The sequence below is a fragment of the Dromiciops gliroides genome, chromosome 3 (assembly GCF_019393635.1).
Source record: "Dromiciops gliroides isolate mDroGli1 chromosome 3, mDroGli1.pri, whole genome shotgun sequence".
In the NCBI taxonomy this organism is placed as follows: domain Eukaryota; kingdom Metazoa; phylum Chordata; class Mammalia; order Microbiotheria; family Microbiotheriidae; genus Dromiciops; species Dromiciops gliroides.
Genome location: NC_057863.1, coordinates 576,780,143 through 576,796,191, shown reverse-complemented (window position 1 = coordinate 576,796,191; position 16,049 = coordinate 576,780,143). Strand labels below are relative to the sequence as shown.

Here is a 16,049-nt window from a genome sequence, read left to right as displayed (position 1 = left end):
GATTCACATAAGTAACTTAAAGATCAATGGCCTATGAAGGCAAAATATCTGAAAACTATACTGCTTGAAATAATGCAAGAAAACTCTACTGAGTTTATAAATATAAACCCCAGGCATGTTCAATATTCAATTGAACATTGAATATTCAGATATTCAAGCACGTTCATATTCAATGCATAGGTTTGCTACCTCACCTAGCTGTTCCCCCACCCAACAAAAAATTTTTCATATTTCAATGCACAAAGCAGTTAAAATTTACATTAGTTGATAATAACTATTTATTTGATAATAATTTAGTTGCTAACAATTTTTCAATTATTCAGGAAAAAATGTTAAGAGTGTTTTCTGGGAATTAAGGAAGGGAGGTATTCAGGAAAGATGGCAGAATAAGTCAGAAAATTATGAACACTACAGATATTCTCTACAAACAAGACAAAATAGCACCTTGGGGGGAATGTGGAGCAGAAAAAATAAAGAAGAGTTGGGGAAGACGAAAAGTCCTCTTGGGAAAACCAAAGAAGACCTAGGGAAAGACGTCTAGAATGGAGGTTTGGCTGAGTAAAGAGAAGTGTAAACAATTCCAGAAAATCTCACTGAACAACAAACAAGCCTAAGGGCAGCTGGATTGGGATGTAGCCTTAGCCTCAGCAAAGGAATTATCATTTCACAGACAGTGCTGGGGATCACAATCTAAGCAGGGAAGGATCTTCTGTTGTTCATAGATGCCAGGCCAGCTGTGCTACCAGAGAAGTGATACCATCCTGGGCTGTGCCTGAAGATGAGAAGGAACTAGCATGTGCTGGTAAGTGCAGAAGTAGGAGGAAGGGACATTGCTGGGTGTGGACACTTACAGGAGAGGTGAGTTTCTAGTTTTGATTCCAGACAGTGGGGAGAACTGAAAGTTACAGTTTCTTCAGGGGTCCTCAGGGAAGAAGATGCTAAGGCTAACTCCTGACCCAGCTGATGTCAGACCTTGTTGTGTTTTTCAGTGAGATAGATTGGAAATGTTTGCACTTGGCTCAGGCGATCTTCAGACTCTGAGGTCTTTCCTAGCTGTGGCTTTGAAGGGAAAAGGAATGCTAAGATTGAGAACTGGACAAAGATCAGAAAATAACAGCAAGAAGGATCTGAGGCCAGAGGCACTACCCCTCACACCCTAGGATTAGAGATGAATATAACAAGCTGTTAAAATTTAAAATAAAATAAAAATGAATGAGCAAAGGAGAAAAAACCCAACCATAGACAGCTATTATGGTGATAGAGAAGACCTGGGCTCATTTTCAGAGGAGGATATGGAAGCAAAAAAAATTTTTTTTAAAGTCTCTCCTGTCCCAAAGAGCGATGTCAAATAGTCACATGTGGGAAAAGAGTTCTTAAAAGAACTTAAAAAGGCCTTTAAAAATCAAATATATATTGGGGAAAACAGAAAAAAAAAAGATCCAAGAAAACCAAGAAAATTATAGAAGGAAAGTCAATTAACTGGAAAAAGAGAAAAAAGGGAAAATGAATAAAAAACCAGAAGACAATGTGAAACATCTCATAAGAAAAAAACAACTGATCTGGAAAACAGATCAGGAAGAGAAAATGTAAATAGTATTGGACTACGTGAAAGTTACAATAAAAAAGAATAAATACAATATTATAAGAATTAAAGAAATTTCCCTGAAGTTTTACAATAACAGAGGAAAGTAGAAATAGAAAAAAAAAAAAAGCCACCAATCACCACCTGAAAGAATCCAGGATGAAAATGTAAAGGAATATCATAGACAAATTTCAAAACCCAAGTTAAGGAGGAAAATATGTACATCAAGAAAAAAGGCAAAAACAATTCAAATACTGTGGAGGTTCCATTAGAATTATAGGAAACCTAGTATCTGCTACACTAAAAGACCACAGGCCTTGGAATACTATAATTGAAGATCAAAAGAACTGGGGTTGTGGCCAAAAATAACTTACCAAGCAAAGTTAAGAAAAACCAATGATAAGGGGGGACTATACCACTAAAAAAACATAAATCAAAGAAATTATAAGGAGTTATTTTGCCAAATTATATGTCAATAAATTTAACAACTTAAGTAAATTAGAAGACCATTTACAAAATGCAAATTGCATAGATTAGCAGAAGAGGAAATAGCATATCTAAATAGAGCTATTTTAGAAAAGGAAATTAAACAGCCCATTAAACAGGTTTCTTAAGAATAAAGCACTATGACCAGATGGATTTATAAGTGAATTTTATTGAATATTTAAAGATCTTGGGGTCTTTCCTTTGGTCTTCTCCAGTCATGCCAAGAGGACCACTGCTCTGCCCCAACTCTACATTCAGCCTGTGGTGCTAATTCCAATATTAAATAAATTATTTGGAAAAATAGGCAAAGAAGGGGCCCTACCAAACTCCTTTTATGAAACAGATAACACTGATACCTAATCCAGGAAAAGTAAAAACAGAGGAAGAAAATCATAGGCCAATTTTATTAATGCATGTGGATGAAAAAATCTTAAATGAAATACTAACTAAAAGGTTACAAGAATATATTATAACTATTATACATTATAATAAAATTGGATTTATACCAAGAATTGAGGAATGTTTTAACATAAGGAAAACTATTAAAATACTTGATTATATCAATAATAAAAGTAACAAAAATCATATGATATTATCAATACATGCAGAAAAAGCATTTGATAAAGTACAACACTTATTTCTATTAAACACTTGAATGTATAGGCATAAATGCACCTTTTCATTAAATTGATAAGTATTTATCTAAAACCATCAGCAAGCATTATTTTATAATGAGAATTAGCTAGAAGCCTTCCCAATAAGATCATGTGTGAAATGAGGATGCCCACTGTCCATTAATATCATTAAATATAATATTGGAATCCTAGCAATAGCAATAAGAGATGAAAAAGAAATAGAAAAGAATCAAAATAGAGAATGAGGTAATAAAACTATCTCATTTTAAGATTATATGATGATACATGTGGAAAATCCTAAAGCCTCAATGAAAAAGTTAATTGAAATAATATTTCAGCAAGCAGCAGAATATAAAGTAAACACACATAAATCATCAGCATACCTATATATCACCAACAGCATCCTGTAGAAAAGCTACCCCATTTAAAATACTCCTAGACAATACAAAATACCTGGGAATATGCCTACCAAAGTTAGCCCAGCATCTATGTGAATAAAACCATATAAAACTGTACACAAATAAAATCAAATTTAAATAAAGGATAAATATAAAGTATTCATGGGTAGGCAGGGACAATATAATGAAATGATAATTTTACCAAATTAATCCATACATTCAATGCATCTCAATTAAATTACCAAAAATTTTTACTGGGCTAGAAAAAAAATACAAAATTCATTTGGAATAATAAAGGTCAAGAGTATCAAAAGAACTAATGGAAAAAAATGTAAAGGAAGAAAGTTTAGCAGTACTATATCTTAAACTAATATTATAAGGCTGTAATTATCAAAAATTACTAGTACCGGCTAAGAAATAGAAAGGTAGATTAGTGGAACAGAATAACAAATAGTGCAGTAGTAATCAATATAATAACCTTGTTTTGACAAGTAAAAACAGTTATATTGGGGGGGTAATAATTCATTATTTGGTAAAAAAAATTTGGGAAACCAGAAAAGCAGTCTGACAGAAATTGGGCATAGATCAATATCTTACACTCATTCATAATGGGCATATGACCTAGATATAAAAGGAGATATTACAAGGAATTTTGAAGAACATGAACACATTGCTATTGGACTAGGTATAGGTGAACAATTTATGAAGAAATGAGATAGCTTTATGAGATGTAGAATGAAAATTTTTATTACATTAAATGAAAAATATTTTAAAATATCATCCACTAGGCCCAGCTTTCTATGGGGGCAGGATAATCTAGCTGAACTCCTATTCTTTTCAGTAGTAACAAAAATATAACATTTATTTAATAAGAGCACTTTAACATTTGCCAAACAAAAAATATAAAAGAGAGATAAAGCAGATTCAAGCAATGTTATAAAGATACAATCAACAGGCTTTTAGACAACAGAATGGATTATGGGTCGGGGGGGGGGATGAGAGGAATAAGGAGTTGAGAATGACACAGGTTATAAGCCTGAAAAACTGGGAGGATGGATGGTGGGTGCTTTTAACAGTAAACAGGGAAGTTTGGGAATGGGGAGTTTGAGGGAGAAAGATAATGAATTCAGTTTTGACATGATTAGTTAAAGATATCTAGTTAATAATTAATTTGAGATGCCCAATAGGCAATTGGAGGTGTGAGGCTGGAAATCATTGGGAAGGTAGGTAGATTATATAGATTTGAGAATTGTCATCATAGAAATAAGAATTAAATCCATGGGAGTTACTGAGATTACTAAGAAAAATATTATAGAGGAAGAAGGGAAGGATGTCCGGGACAGAATCCTGTGGGATACCCCTCATTAGCAGGCATTATCTGGATTAGTATCCAGCAAAGAACATTGACAAGGGAGGGGTCAGAGAGCTAGGAGGTGAACCAGAGAGAACACTTTCAGGAAAACCTATAGAGGAAAGAGAATCAAGGAATAAAGAGTTATAGAGTCAAAGCCTACAGAGAGGTCAAAAAGGATAAGGACTGAGAAAAGGTTATTAGATGTGGCAATCGTTAACAACTTTGAAGAGAGTCATTTCTGTTGAATGATGGTGTCAGAAGCCAGATTGGAGAGGATTAAGAAGGGAATGAAAGGAGAGGAAGTGGAGGTAACTTTTGTAGATAGTACTACATAGTCATTTAGTTACAGAAGTCAGGAGAGATAGTGGACAATAGTTAGCAAGTATGGAAAGATCAAGTATGGGTTATTTGGGGGTTTTGTTTTTCTTGAGAATAGAGGACACATGGTTATATTTATAGGCAATAATGAAGTAGACAGTAAACAGAGAGGTTGAAGATAAGTGAGAAACTGGGTATGAGGGAGATATCTCTTAGGGAAAACAGGATATAATTTGATTACTTGTTCATGTGGAGAGGTGATTGGGCTGGGCAAAGAGAAGAGCCACCTCTTCAGGTGAGATAATAGTGAAGGAGGAGATAGTGGTAGAAGGCATCTGGGTGTTGTGAAATGGAAGATGAGAGAAGGAGCTCTTAGTGAATGGCTTCCATCTTTTCAGTAAAATATAAGGCTAGATTCTTAACAGAGAGGTGAGTAGAAAGAAAGCCATGAGATATTTGAAGAGGGATAAAAAAGATAACATGAACTCATTCTGAGAGTTCCTTTAAGGTTCTATCTAGATTTTTATGCAATAAGTTACAATTAGCATTCCTAGGCATGGAGAAGTGGGAGTGGATCAATATGGAAGAGTTATGAAATCTCCTTCCCTTGACCCTTTGTGGCACTTTGGCATGTGAGATCAAAAGTGTGTAACCAGCTTTATTTTATAAGAATTTAGAATGAGTAGTCAATCTTTAATTAGGCAATCATTCAGAGCTCCCTGTGCCTGTCAGAAAAGGACTGGTGAGCAAACCCACATTGCTATCTTATTACCCTTTGGTCACTTCCAAACAATGTTCAACATCCATAATTAAAATCTGTACCCTTAAATCTTATCTCATTTAATAGGAAATTCCTTTCACTGATCAGAGATTACCCTGAGACATTCTCATGTTAGAGACCCACAGTTAGAATCTAAACTCCTTTAAGGCAAAGTATATTGAATTTTGTCCTTGAATTACCAGGAGCCATTATAGCGTTATAGCAGGAGCCAATATAGCAAAATGGAAGATAAATAAATGTCTATTCTATTAAAATTAAACCGTCCTTTGCTCTGAGAATAAAGAAGGAAAGCTAACAGCATAATGCCAGCACAAAATTATGTCAGGAAGATAAAAAATATGCCTCTATGAGGAACCAAGTGCCTGGTTAACCAGATTTCAACAATCAGAGCCAGAAGGCTATGTCAAAGACAGAAGGGAGGGTCATGATTGGAAATTCACAATAAAATTCCAGAAAAAGCTGCCAAGATGAAATGTTTGGGTTTTAGGCCACCAGTGTTTGGTGCCAATACAAATACAACTAGTAAGTCAGGAAAAGCCTTGTAATTCATTACACTCAAAAGCTGTATGCAAGTTTTATGCCCAGGCTTGATCCTATTGAACCAATACATACAAAGTTCAATATCTTGGTCTGAATTCTGTGTGTGCGTGCGTGTGTGGTGTGTGTGTGTGTGTGTGTTACTAAAATAAATCATTAGGGAGAACAAAACTGGAGTGGTAGAAGGGACACTGAATTCAGATCCTGAAGACCTGGATTCAAATCCCAATTTTACTGTGTGACCTGGACTAAGTTAGTAAGTTACTTAATATACTGACCCATATGACCTGGTCAGCACTAGCATCTGGCAAAGACCACAAATATTGGATGCTGAGGTAAATGTGGAGAGAAAGGATACCATTGGTAAAGTTGTGAATTGGTTCAATTTTATGGTAAGTATTTAGAAATATATTTTAAAATGTGGCTAAAATGCCTATATCTTTAGAACCTAAGATACCACTACTAGACATATACAGAATGGTTCCATGAAACTGAACTTTAACTACTCACAGTATGTGAAAATGAGAATATGTCAAGGCAAGAGATAATGCCCAAACATCACGGAACTTGAATCGGTCAATAATCTAAAAAGAGCCAGAGAGAGGAGATAGTATTAGAGACAGACATATGTTTAAACCCAGAATGTCATAAGGTCAGAACAAGGGGCATGTAGGAGGTAAGATTTAGGCTTTAGTTATTAAAAGCCTTCAAGGCTTTATAGATAGAGGAATGGTATAAAGTTAGGATGAATTAATGTCACAATCAAAGGCTGTAAATTTTATGCACAGTACTTTACCAGGTTCTTGGCTCTTAAAGCTCTTAATATAGTATCTGGTAAGTAATAAATACATAATAAATGTATATTTAAGGCTTCAAGTTAAAAGCCCTTCATAATCTGACTCCAACTTATTGTTCTAAATGCTTTTCACATAACATCCACTCAGCTCTACAGAATATTCCAGCTAAATTGACCTACTTGAATTCCCTGAAAATACAACTTCTCTTCAACTGACTCTTTGATTCTCTACTTCCCTTCAAGGCTCATTTGAATTGCTACCTCCTATATGTGGCCTTTCTGATTCCCACAGTTCTGAGTGCTCTCCTGACCCTGAAATTACTTTGTAAGTATTTCATAATGACTTATGTGATGGTATTTTCTTCTCCATGTAGAACCTAAGCTCATTGTGAGTTGTTACCTATTTCTTTTTTTTCTTTGAATTCCTATCACCCAGCATAATAACTAACACATAGGATTACTAAATGATTGTTAGTTTAATTCAGCTAAATTCTTTACCCTTTATATAGAAATTCTGGGTATAAAATACCTCTTACTGTATATCAGTGGTGTCAAACTCTAATGCAGATGAGGGCTACTAATCCATACATAAAGATCCCTACTGGCTTATACTGACTTAGTTTACAAAATGCAATAACATCTATGCTGTACTGTATTCCGTTTATTTTGTTAAACATTTCCCAATTATATTTTAACCTGGTTCAGGCTGTATTTTGTTGTTGTTGTTATGGTGAGGCAATTGGGGTTAAGTGACTTGCCCTGGTTCACACAGCTAGTAAGTGTCAAGTGTCTGAGGCCGGGTTTGAATTTAGCTCCTCCTGAATCCAGGGCTGGTGCTCCATCCACTCAGCCACCTAGCTGCCCCCATTCAGGCTGTGTTAAGAAGTGGTATGGGCCCCATCTAGCCCAGGCCACATGGTTGATACATCTGCTGTAAATAACAGTAGATCTAAATCTGAACAGCTCTAATATTTCAGAAGAAAACTATGAACTTAAATTGAGACAATCAATTTTTCTGAGGTCTTAATCTTCAAAGGGATGGTTTCATGTCTACAACTCCTTCCCTAGAAGCCCATTGGTCTAACTGGTGAGTCAAACCTGGGATAAGCTGTTTAAGTCAAAATCAATCCTCAGTCATTTTAACCAGTTCCCTAGTCACCACGACTGAAAATCATGCATTGAAAATGCAGCCTAGGGGGCAGCTAGGTGGCACAGTGATAAGCACCAGCCCTGATTCAGAGGTCCTGAGTTCAAATCTGTTTCAGATACTTGACACGTACTAGCTGTGGTGACCCTGGGCAAGTCACTTAACCCTCATTGCCCCCTCCCCCCCAAAAAAGAAAAGAAAATGCAACCCTATGACAACTAGGTGGTGCAGTTTATAGAACATTGGCTATGGAATCAGGATCACCCAAGTCAAATACAGCCTCAGAAACTTACTAATTATGTGACCCTGGCAAGTCACTTAATCCCAATTGCCTAAAATGAAACCAATCTCCAAAAATGAAAATGCAACCCGTTTATCTACAGAACTTTCATCCAAGGACTCCACTAGATTAATTGATAAGCCCTGTCAGGTCCACTTGTTCCTGCAAAGCGCGTCACTACTGGACTTTATTCCATGGCACCTTCTAGCCAGCTGTCCTGGCTCATGCCATTCTTGTCTTCCCACCTCCCTACCCTCAATGTTTCCAATAATATAACCACAAATCAAATCAATACTACCTCTATTTATGGAAAAATCATGTCAATCTCTCTCCTATGATTCCACTTACCAACTCTGTAACATTCCTAACCAAAATATCCTCTAGGACTATGGACTCTAAGTGGTCCAGAAAAGGTATAAAAACCAAATCTGTACCCCAGGAATTTGAATCTGCTATAAGTGAGAGCAGATTTCTTAGCGTGTTCTTAAATATCTTTGCTTTCAATTTGGTTTCCAGCCTTGGATCCATGCCTATCTGACCTCTATTCATCTGCTTTTCCCAGGAGGTCAAGAGAATGATATGAAAATTATTTTGACACTATAAACATATTATGCAATAATTAAACCTACAGCTAGAAACCACAAAATCAACTTCCTGGAGGCTTGGTTAACTCATTCTGGGAATTCCAGGGCTGATTTTGTCAGATTGCTTCTCAATATCTTCTACAATTGGTCAGTCACAACCAAAAGACTAGCCATTTGGATTTTATCCTACAATCCTGAGCCCAAGTAAAGTAAGTTATTGTTGTTATTTGTCCCTCTTTCTTGAAGAGGACCATGACATCAGAAGGTGATGTCATTACTTGCAATGAATTGGATTTAAGTGAGGGAGGACTGTGCAACATTACCAGCCTCACTCTTTTTTCCAGAGCCATCTGGGTCCAGTAGGAAGATATACATCAGGATGAATGGAGATGGCCCATATATTTGGGGTAATTGAAGCTAAGTGACTTGGCCAGGGTCACAAAGCTCTTGTCAAGTGTTTGAGGCCACTTCTTACATCCTCCTCATTCCAGGGCCAGTGCTCTATACACTGTGTCACATAGCTTAACTAAATTAAGAGAGAAAGAGGGAGAGGGAGACACATGGATGGAAGGGAAGATAGAACTGAAGACTGATAAAATGAATTCTCTCATAACTTTTAAAAATCTTTCCAGGATTAGCAACCATATAGTAATCTTAACAAATCATCTTTTATAGTAGCTGAACCCAGGATTAAATTGATGTGCCAATCTGTCTCTTCATGATACCTAACCATTTGAAAATTACAGAGTAAGTTTTCTTGCTATACCATGGGAGTCTGCAGTTGATCATTAATGCAATGAATTGTTACACTATCGTATATCCAGTCCATTTTCTTTTCCTATCATACATTGTCTTGATAACGTATTGTAGTTCTTTGAAGTTCCTAATTGACTATATGTTATAACCTGTTTAAATTTACCATATACCTCTCCCTTGCTCTCTCTATTTGATATGATTAATCAAAGATCATTTTTCAAGATTTCATAACCATACATTAAGACCAGTTGGATAGTACTTTAAAAAAGATGGGACTTTGTCTCTAGAAAGAGATTGAGGTCAATAAAAATGTTTTCTAAATTCATTTCCTCTCCTCTCTTTCCCTTCTAAATTCCTTGGAGTTTGACCAAGTCTATACCTGAAAACATTTCTAGATGTGATCTGAAAAATGAGAACTCATGTTTGATAGTGAATGGAAATTGAACTAGGTTTCAGCTGGTGATATGTATAGTTGGTTGTCCTCATGATTTTTCAGTAAGAAAAAAAGGATGGATTTTCTGAAGAGATGAGTTTTTCAGGTGGGCCCTGCTAGAGGCAAATGGCTGTGAAATCCAATTGTTCAAATTGATTGTGAGCATTTATACTTCAGAAATCAGCAAATTCAAATCAGGGCTTGAATTAAAGTTTTGTTGATTGTCTACATTTGAGAAAGTGTTGATGCATATTAAAATTTAGATTATCATGGAGTACATTTTTTTCCTACAGATGGTTGAACATTTATCAGTAACATTGTAAGGCAGAGTTTTTCTCTTCAATGTATAATTTCTACTCTTGCTCTTACTAATGCATGAGGCTTCCTTCTCCCTATGCTTTCCCCAAATTGTTCCTGTTATTCAGGATTGATCCACATATAGTCTGAAAACTAAAAAAAAAAAATGTCAAAATGCTGTACAGGGTGAAATTCCACTTAACTCCTATTCACATTGCTGCAGAAATCTCTCTATGCCAACCTTCTATTGACAGAACTTTAGAAGAAATCAGTTGGCATATCTTTTTATTTTCTGCTTTAAACTTTGATTCCTGTGCCCTAACAGTTACAGTAGTTTAAATGAGAAGCAGGTGTGCAAAATAATTTTGAGGCCTTCTAGCTAGTATGATGGCTAAATTGAAGTATTTATTAAGTAACAATGTTTTGTCATTTTGAGTACACAAGCACTAGTTACAATATGGCTAGAGATATTATTTAGAAAAGAAATCTTCAAAGGGTAACTTGAAACTTGGGAAATAACTAACATATTCAAGAAGCAGTATGATAATTTGTTTGTTGTTGAGGTATTCCAGTCTTCTACAACTCATTACATCCCTATTTGGGGTTTTCTTGGCAAAGATACTGGAGTAGCTTATCATTTTTTTCTCCAATTCATTTTACAGATAAGGAACCTCTGAGGGAAATAGGCTTAAGTGACTTGTCCAGAGTTATAGAGCTAGTAAGTGTCTGAGGCTAAATTTGAATTTGGAAGATGTCTTCCTGACTCCAGCCCTGGTAGCCTATCCATTATACTACCTAGCTGCCCTAATATGATCATGTCATTGGATAAAAGATCCTACTCCTTTTTACCAGGAAGATGAATATAATGTTAGGCAATGAGAAGGTATACATCATGGATTTTTTTGTGGACAAAAGGCCAAAAATAAGGTGATAGCTCTAATTACAAAATACTCTGGACAAAGTAAATAGACTATGGCTATAATAGAAACAAATAAAACATGTCAGGGGAATCACATTCAAGTGCTATTGTTTGCAATTCAAGTAAAACTACAGGTCTTGCTAAACTACAAACAAATCCTCAATGTATGTAGATCCAAAAAAGTAAATAAAATGAACACCAAAAGAAAAAAATGAACAACAAAAAAACAGTCACTGATAGGAAATAGAAAAGGGTTTTGAGAGGATAAAATTTAGAGCTTGAAGTGACTTAGGTACCATTTAGCCTAATTATCTCCTTCAACAGATGAGAAAACAGTTGACCTGCTTTTTCCTAGTTCATATATCAAGCAGTGGCAAGTAAAGGATTCAAATCAAAAGATCCAAATCCAAGACTCTTTCCACTACACTACTTTGTGCTTCTAACTACATATAAATTCAATGAATAATCAATAAGAATTAAATTCATGTATAAAAATAATAAATTCTAAGTATTTATATATTTTTAAATCTACTCCAAGTATTTTTACCTGGTGTCTATAAAACCGAATGGTCCCATGGATGGATTTTAGGTAGCTTATAAACTTGTTTGGTTTTTTGTAATACTACACATCAAAGAAGAGTATGTTGAGAAATAGTTCAGATGGCTCAATATGTATATGGCACAAAGAAGATTAAAAACCCTTGCTCTAAATTTTTAACCTATTTGTAATATTTTCTTTGATATTAGGTAAACTGATGCATACCTATTTTTTTATGTATAAGGTATTTTATTTTTTCCGTTACATGTAAAGATAGTTTCTCAACTTTTGTTATACAAGCTTTACAATTTCAGATTTTTCTCCCTCCCTCCCCTCCCTCCCCCCTCCCCTAGACAGCAGGTAATTCGATATAGGTTATATCTACATATCTCTATAGATATAGATATAGATATATACACACACATATATATATACACACATAATAACATTAATCCTATTGCTGCATTAATCCTGTTACAAGAGAAAAAATCAGAGCAGTGATGCAAAACCTCAAAATAGAAAAAAAAAACAGCACCCAAAACAAAAGAAATAATATGGTTCAATCAGCATCTATACTCCACAGTTCTTTCTTTTTTTTTTTTCTTGGATTGGAGATCCTCTTCTATCATGAGTTGCCTGGAACTCTTCTGTACCACTGCATTGGTGAGAAGAATGTAGTCCATCACAGTAGGTCAACACTCAATGTTGATGATACTGTGTACAATGTTCTTCTGGTTCTGCTCATCTCACTCATCATCAGCCCACTCAAGACCCTCCAGGTTTCTCTGAACTCTTCCTGCTCATCATTTCTTACAGCACAATAGTATTCCATTGTATTCATATACCACAACTTGTCCAGCCATTCCCCAATTGATGGGCACCCCCTCACCTTCCAATTCCTTGCTACCACGTAAAGAGCAGCTATAAATATTTTTGTACATGTGGGTCCCCTTTCCCCCTTCCATGATTTCTTTGGGCAAAAGACCTAAAAGTGGAATTGCTGGGTCAAAGGGTATGCACAGCTTTATTGCCCTTTGGGCATAATTCCAAATTGCTCTCCAGAATGGTTGGATCAGCTCACAGCTCCACCAACAATGCATTAGTGTTCCAATTTTCCCACAGCCCCTCCAACATTTATTATCTTCCTTTTTTTGTCATTTTAGCCAATCTGATAGGTGTCAGGTGGTACCTCAGAGTTGTTTTAATTTGCATCTCTCTAATCATTAGAGATTTAGAGCATTTTTTCATATGGGAATAGATAGCTTTGGTTTCTTCATCAGAAAACTGCCTGTTCATATCCTTTGACCATTTCTCAATTGGGGAATGACTTGGATTCTTATAATTTGATTTAGTTCCCTATATATTTTAGAGATGAGGCCTTTATCAGAAGCACTGGCCTCAAAATTGTTCTCAAAAAATCTGCCTCCCTTCCAATTTTGGATGCATTGCTTCTGTTTGTACAAAAAAATTTTAATTTAATATAATCAAAATCATCCATTTTGCACTTTATAATATACTCTATCTCTTGTTTGGTCAAAAACTGTTTTCCTTTCCAAAGATCTGATAGGTACACTATTCCTTTCTTTCCTAATTTACCTATGGTATCACCTCTTATGTCTAAATCATGTATCCATTTTGACCTTATTTTAGTATAAGGTGTAAGATGCTGGTCTATGCCTAATTTCTGCCATACTATCTTCCAGTTTTCCCAGCAGTTTTTGTCAAATACTGAGTTCCTATCCCAGAAGCTGGAGTCTTTGGGTTTATCAAACACTACATTACTAGTGTCATTTACTACTGCATTTCCTGAGCCTAGCCTATTCCATTGATCTAACACTCTATTTCTTAGCCAGTACCAGATAGTTTTGATGACTGCCACTTTATAGTAAAGCTCCAGGTTTGGTACCGCTAACCCACCTTCCTGTGAATTTTTTTTCATTATTTCCCTGGATATTCTTGATTTTTTGTTTTTCCCAGATGAATTTTTGTTATTATTTTTTCTAGCTGTATAAAATAATTTTTTAGGTAGTCTGATTGGTATGGCACTGAATAAGTAAATTAATTTAGGCAGTATTGTCATTTTTACTATATTAGCTCTGCCTATCCATGAGCAATTGATATCTTTCCAATTATTTAGATTCTGATTTGATTTGTGTGAAGAGTGTTTGGTAGTTGTGTTCATAGAGTTCCTGGGTTTGTCTTGGCAAGTAGACTCCCAAGTATTTTATATTATCTACTGTTACTTTAAATGGAATTTCTCTTTCTATCTCTTGCTGCTGGACTTTGTTGGTCATGTATAGAAATGCTGGTGATTTATGTGGATTTATTTTACATCCTGCTACTTTGCTGAAGTTATTAATTGTTTCAAGTAATTTTTAACTTGCTTCTCAAGGATTCCTTAAGTATACCATCATATCATCTGCAAAGAGTGATAGTTTTGTTTCCTCTTTGCCTATTCTAATTCCTTTAATTCCGTTCTCTTCTCTGATTGCTAAAGCTAACATTTCTAGGACAATATTAAATAATAGGGGTGATAATGGACATCCCTGTTTCACCCCTGATCTTATTGGGAAGGCCTCTAATTTATCTCCATTGCATATAATACTTGCTGATGGCTTTAGGTAGATACTGTTTATTATTCTAAGGAAAGATCCCCCTATTCCTAAACTCTCTAGTGTTTTTATTAGGAATGGGTGCTGTACTTTGTCAAAAGCTTTCTCTGCATCTATTGAGATAATCATATGATTTTGGTTGGTTTTCTTATTGATGTGGTTGATTATGTTAATAGTTTTCCTAATGTTGAACCAGCCCTGCATTCCTGGTATAAATCCCACCTGGTCATAGTATATTACCCTGGTGATCACTTGCTATAATCTCCTTGCTAATATCGTATTTAAGATTTTAGCATCAATGTTCATTAGGGAAATTGGTCTATAATTTTCTTTCTCTGTTTTTGCTTTGCCTGGTTTTGGTATCACCACCATATTTGTGTCATAAAACGAATTTGGTAGAACTCCTTCTTCACCTATTTTTCCAAATAATTTGTATAATATTGGAATTAATTGTTCTTTAAATGTTTGGTAAAATTCACCCGAAGACTGTGTCTCTCTCTCTCTTTGCAGGTTCTGTAGTTTCAGAATCCGTCCAGAGGCTTGATTGAATGTTCGTTTTGAGGGAACAGAAGGAGAGCTCAGGCAGCTTGCTGCTTCCTCTCAGCCATCTTGGCTCCGCCCCCCGATGCATACCTATTTTAAGAAAAATATTAATTTTTATAGAATATCATAATTGTGGAAAAACCTTCCTAATTTATTGGGAATTTAATCATGTCCAAAGAGGAAAAAAAAGATCTTTGAACATTAGGACAACCAAGGAATTTACATGAAATAGTTGGGGCATAGTTCCCAAGAGAAAATAAATAAATCCCTTTTAGAATGATAGCCTTTTTTGTTTTGTTTTGTTTTGGTTTTGGTTTTGGTTTTTGTTTTGGTTTTTGTGGGGCAATAGGGGTTAAGTCATTTGACCAGGGTCACACAGCTGGTAAGTGTCAAGTGTCTGAGGCCGGATTTGAACTCAGGTACTCCTGAATCCAGGGTTGGTGCTTTATCCACTGCACCACCTAGCCACCCCGATAGCCTTATATATTGAATATGTAAACTGACAAAATGTCCCAGGGTTGATCATAATCTATATCCCTACCGAAATGAATCTATACACCACCTATGGATAGAAAAGCGTTCATAGTGATGTAGACTCTAATTTAGAGGAAAATATAAAATACCTTTTTGGAAAAATTTCAGTAATTATGTATGATGTTCTTTTTATAGGTAAAAGTCAATCTCCAGAAAAAATATATAAGGGCTTCTCTAGCAGCCATCAGTACCACAGAAAAGCAGAGTACTGAAGCAATGAATATGCAAAAAGATGAACAAGAACAAGAGAACAAAAGGAAAGGTAAATTTATGATACATGTAAAAACATATTTACTGTCTCTTACATGGATGATCATATAAAAAGCTCATGAACTCCACTCAACTGAATTTGATATTAACTTATTTATTATTTACAGGGTCAAAAACGGAAAAAGAGACAATGGAGTATATCTTACACAGTCTCTAGTCTTAAATATTGTGAGAGAACAGGAATTTAAAACTAAAAGGAATCTTGAAGATCACTGAGTCCAATCCATTTATTTTACAAATGAAGAAACT

The 16,049-nt window shown here is 35.3% G+C and overlaps 1 protein-coding gene across 1 annotated transcript in view; it reads left to right on the top strand.

Moving 5' to 3' along the window:
- The window catches only part of LOC122750624 (probable small intestine urate exporter), a 273,683-nt gene that overhangs the window by 207,941 nt on the left and 49,693 nt on the right, over nucleotides 1-16,049 (top strand). Inside the window, exons 2-4 of the mRNA XM_043997377.1 lie at nucleotides 7,131-7,212; nucleotides 9,574-9,645; nucleotides 15,666-15,792. Coding sequence (XP_043853312.1) covers nucleotides 15,763-15,792 — 30 coding nt within the window. The 5' untranslated portion in view covers nucleotides 7,131-7,212; nucleotides 9,574-9,645; nucleotides 15,666-15,762. The remainder of the gene's footprint in view (nucleotides 1-7,130; nucleotides 7,213-9,573; nucleotides 9,646-15,665; nucleotides 15,793-16,049) is intronic.